The following is a 3,899-nucleotide window of genomic DNA, read 5'->3' as shown; positions in this document are numbered from 1 at the left end:
TAGACAAAGAGGTCTCCAGCGCCTCGACCATAGCGAAGACGAAGACCGTACTGCCGGGTGATATTGAGCTGGTGGTTTTCAAGGTACTTAAAACTGTTTTCAAACCAGCAAGCGGACATCCCTTTTCAACGCTTATTTGCTAGGTTGAACCCAGGCAATATTGAAAAGAAGACAAAGCGACCAACAGAGAGCAAGGAAAGTCCACTTTCTCTTTTGAGGAATGAGCCAGTGAGTCATCAGGTTTGGGCAAGGGTAAAAGTGCAAGGAAAACTTGCAGAAGGTCTTCTGAACAGTTTCCAGTTCTAGTTATCTAGTATAAGAACTGGGAGTCATCAGCATTGGCCAGTGGCCACAGCATCTCTCCAGATGATAGTTGCAGCACTTGCAGCGACTAAGTAAAAGGTAGGTATTATGAGTAGGCAGTCTACACTTCTACAGCCTACATCGGTTATGATGGCTGTACAAGCCAATGGCGGATCGGCATTTTCTGCCGCATCGATCACAAATGTGCCTTGACTCCTGGGGTGGTCCAGCAGCTCTACGGAGACGCTTTTGCTGGAGTTGGTCCAGCCTAATAAGCTCGTTATGCTTTATCATTCCCTCCCTCAAGCTACGATGCCACTCCGGTCTCATCTCCGCACGCTCCTCCCAGCTACAAGATGGAATATTGAAGCCATTCATGTCACGTTTGCAGGAGTCCTTGAAACTTTTTATAACAAAATCCCCATTGATGTAGTGAACTTGCCACTCGGCAAATTTAAGTCACATGTTAAGCGCTGTTTGCTAGGTAAAGCTTACTATACGGTAAATGATTTTATAGATGATAAAAATGCCTTTAAGCCAGTAGCTTGATTATGGTAGCAGAAGTTTGTAATACAACCGTACTAGTATCCAGTAAAAATGACACAGCGTAATTTTTCTCATGTGATTGTATTGTATCATTAGTTATGTTAGTAGGACGCTTAGAGACCTTATACACCTCTAAGATTTTTGTTTTCATTATATAGCGTAGTTATATAAAATTTATTTAAAGTATGATAGTACACTGACCCTTAGAGACCTTTACATCTCTAAGTCACGTTGAGCATGTAATTAGTTATGTATAGCTATACTAGGCATTGTTGCCCTCTTTAATGTCACCTACAAGCTTAATGTCGTGTTTCACTGTGTCGATTTTTCTTTTGTCAATTTGCTGTTAGCTTGAACATGTCATGCTCGCTTAAAAGTCTTTGCTTACGGTGGCGTGTTGATCGGGTCGCCACCTTCCCGAATGGAGGTTGAGGGAGGCGATGGCTGAGATACGCGTCATACTCGTGAACGGGTGCTGTTTGTGGAGACTGGTCTGTTCAAGCTTACCTGGGCCACATGTTTTGTTAGATTATTTAACTTTACTTTTGAGCGGATTGCGAGACACTACATTCGGTTCTTGTAAGAATTAAACTTAAGTAAGTAATGTCTTAAGGATGACACTAGAGACCATCACGTTGTCGTTTAATTTAGTTAATTTTAGCTTTTGGACACTTAGAGACTTTATACATCTCTGAGATTTTGATTATATTTTATTTTAAAATAGATTCCTTACTTTAATGACCTTGTTGTCGTTTGATTAAGTTAATGTTAGTTTTTTGGACACTTAGAGACCTTATACATCTCTGAGATTTTGATTATATTTTTAAACTTAATTTGTATCCTTGATTGGCCCTTATTTGTAAACTTGATTTGTTCTTTAATGATTGACAACTAGAGACTTGTACATCTCTTGAAATGTGTAATTTAGCTGTTCATTTTCTGTATTTTTTTTTTGTATTATTTGACAAAGGTTTTTACTTTTAAATATTTTAATTTTATAAAATTTGACTCTTGGAGACTAAGTATAATATTTTTACTTGTAATATTCAGTCTTTTACAACTATTGAAGTATTATAGATTTCTTTTATCTTTGTATCTGTTTGCACTTTCTTTATGTATTGATTATAGTTAGTAATAATATGACATTTAGAGACTTTATACATCTCTAATTCTATATCAGTGTATAGCTACTTTGCTTATGATTAATATTTTTAGTTAATATTTCTATTAATTTCATTTGTTTAACTTTAATGAATACTCTGTAATGTTGACATGTAAAAGTGCCCCCGTGGCCTATTTGCTGAATAAATGATTTTGTATTTGTATTTGTATTTGTACGGAGAAAGGGTCGCCCAACCGGTCTCTTGGCTTCGGCAATCTGTCCGAGCATGACTTCGCCAGGCAATCTGTCAGGGTCCATTCTGTGAACGTGTCCCAGCCAACGAAGTCGTCTCTGTTTCAGCATAGCCGTTATGCTGTTGCATTGGGTCCTTGAAAGAACAGCTTCCGGTAACCCGATCCTTCCAAGTTATTCCTATTATGGTTCGAAGGCAACGCATGTGAAATGCATTTAAGCGATGCTCTTGTTTGGAATAGGTGGTCCACGTTTCTGACGCGTACAGCAGGATACTAAGGACGCAGGCTTTGTAAACGTGAACCTTGGTGGAAATGGTAAGCTTGTTATTAGCCCAAACTCGCTTAGAGAGTTTTCCAAAAGTTGTTGCGGCCTTTCCAATGTGGGTATCTATTTCCTTATTTATGCAGTAATTTGATGTTGTGGTTGATCCCAGATAACAAAAATTATCAACAGACTGAAGCGTTACTTGATCAAGTGTGATTGCTGGTGGTACATCGGTGCCCTGGACCATTATTACAGTTTTCTTGGTGTTCACACTCATTGAAACAGCTCGGCATGCACGACCAAACCCGTTAATCAACTCTTGTAGCTCTTCTTCCGAGTTTGCGACAAGTGCAGCGTCATCAGCATACAGCAGTTTACGGACTTATACATCATACCGCTTCCTAGTTGACTTTAGGAGGTTGATGTTGAATAATTTCCCATCCTTTCTGGTGTGCAGATGAACTCCGACATCGCATTCATCAAAAGCTGCCCTGAGTAGTGCCGAAAAGAAAATACCAAAGAGCGTTGGCGCCAGAACGCAACCTTGTCTTACGCCGCGCCTCATATTAAAAGCCGCCGAAGGGACACTGCTGCTGGTACCCATGCCTCTCACTTTATTACCCAGTGTCTTAAAAAACGGTTGCATAATATACTATAAATAAGATTTTCATTAATATTTAACCCCATGAAAGTGATATTTAAAAAGTTGAAAAAAAATCTCACGCCGCCGGCGTTACGCCGCCGCCGACGATTTTTTCGAGGCGCGCCGCCGCCCGATTTTTTCCGAGCGGCGCGCATGTCTAATATATATATATATATATTAGTGATGGGCCGAATATGGATTTGCCGCTCATTCGGATCAGCTCTTACCGAACTGAACATTCGGCCGTATATTCGATTACGCCATATTTCTAAGGTGGATGTTAAGATTAAAACTAGTAAATAATTGATAACGGTTACATATGTTACTACAACGTGCTACAACTATGTTCTTATGAATTAAGATTTAGTGGATAACTAAAACTCAGTTAAAATAATTCTAAACTCTTCTCAACTCTTAAACTACGGTTTTTTAACTTTAAAAAAAACCAATTGTATTTATATTTTGAATTTTTGACGCATAATTATCTCTTTTTAGTAGTTCCTTAGAAAATTATACTAAAATAGGAGCTTATTATCCAATGGAATATGTAAGATCTTCATTAGTTATTTGCTTTGTTTATTCGGCAAATATTCGGCAATTGAACCGAATTATTCGGCCGAATACGAACATTGAAAAACTTGCCGAATATGCCGAATACCGAATATTTACCGAATATTTGGCCCATCTCCCTGCCTGCTACGCCGCGGTCCCGGGTTCGAATCCTGGTAAGGGCATTTATTTGTGTGATGAGCACAGATATATATATAAGTATTTATATATATATAT

At 38.7% G+C, this 3,899-nt stretch overlaps 1 protein-coding gene across 1 annotated transcript; it reads right to left on the bottom strand.

Annotated features, from left to right (window-relative positions):
• Window positions 1-432: 432 nt before the first annotated feature.
• LOC125240488 lies at window positions 433-2,932 on the bottom strand. Its single transcript, XM_048148382.1, has 2 exons — window positions 2,188-2,932; window positions 433-707 (listed from the first exon to the last, which is right to left on the bottom strand). The coding sequence occupies exons 1-2, from the start codon at window positions 2,312-2,314 to the stop codon at window positions 433-435; spliced, it is 402 nt and encodes a 133-aa protein (XP_048004339.1). The 5' UTR covers window positions 2,315-2,932.
• Between the last annotated feature and the right edge of the window lie 967 nt (window positions 2,933-3,899).

The sequence above is a fragment of the Leguminivora glycinivorella genome, chromosome Z, assembly GCF_023078275.1.
Source record: "Leguminivora glycinivorella isolate SPB_JAAS2020 chromosome Z, LegGlyc_1.1, whole genome shotgun sequence".
Lineage (NCBI taxonomy): Eukaryota > Metazoa > Arthropoda > Insecta > Lepidoptera > Tortricidae > Leguminivora > Leguminivora glycinivorella.
Note: the sequence above shows the minus strand (reverse complement) of the source record. Positions and strands in the feature narration are given on the sequence as shown.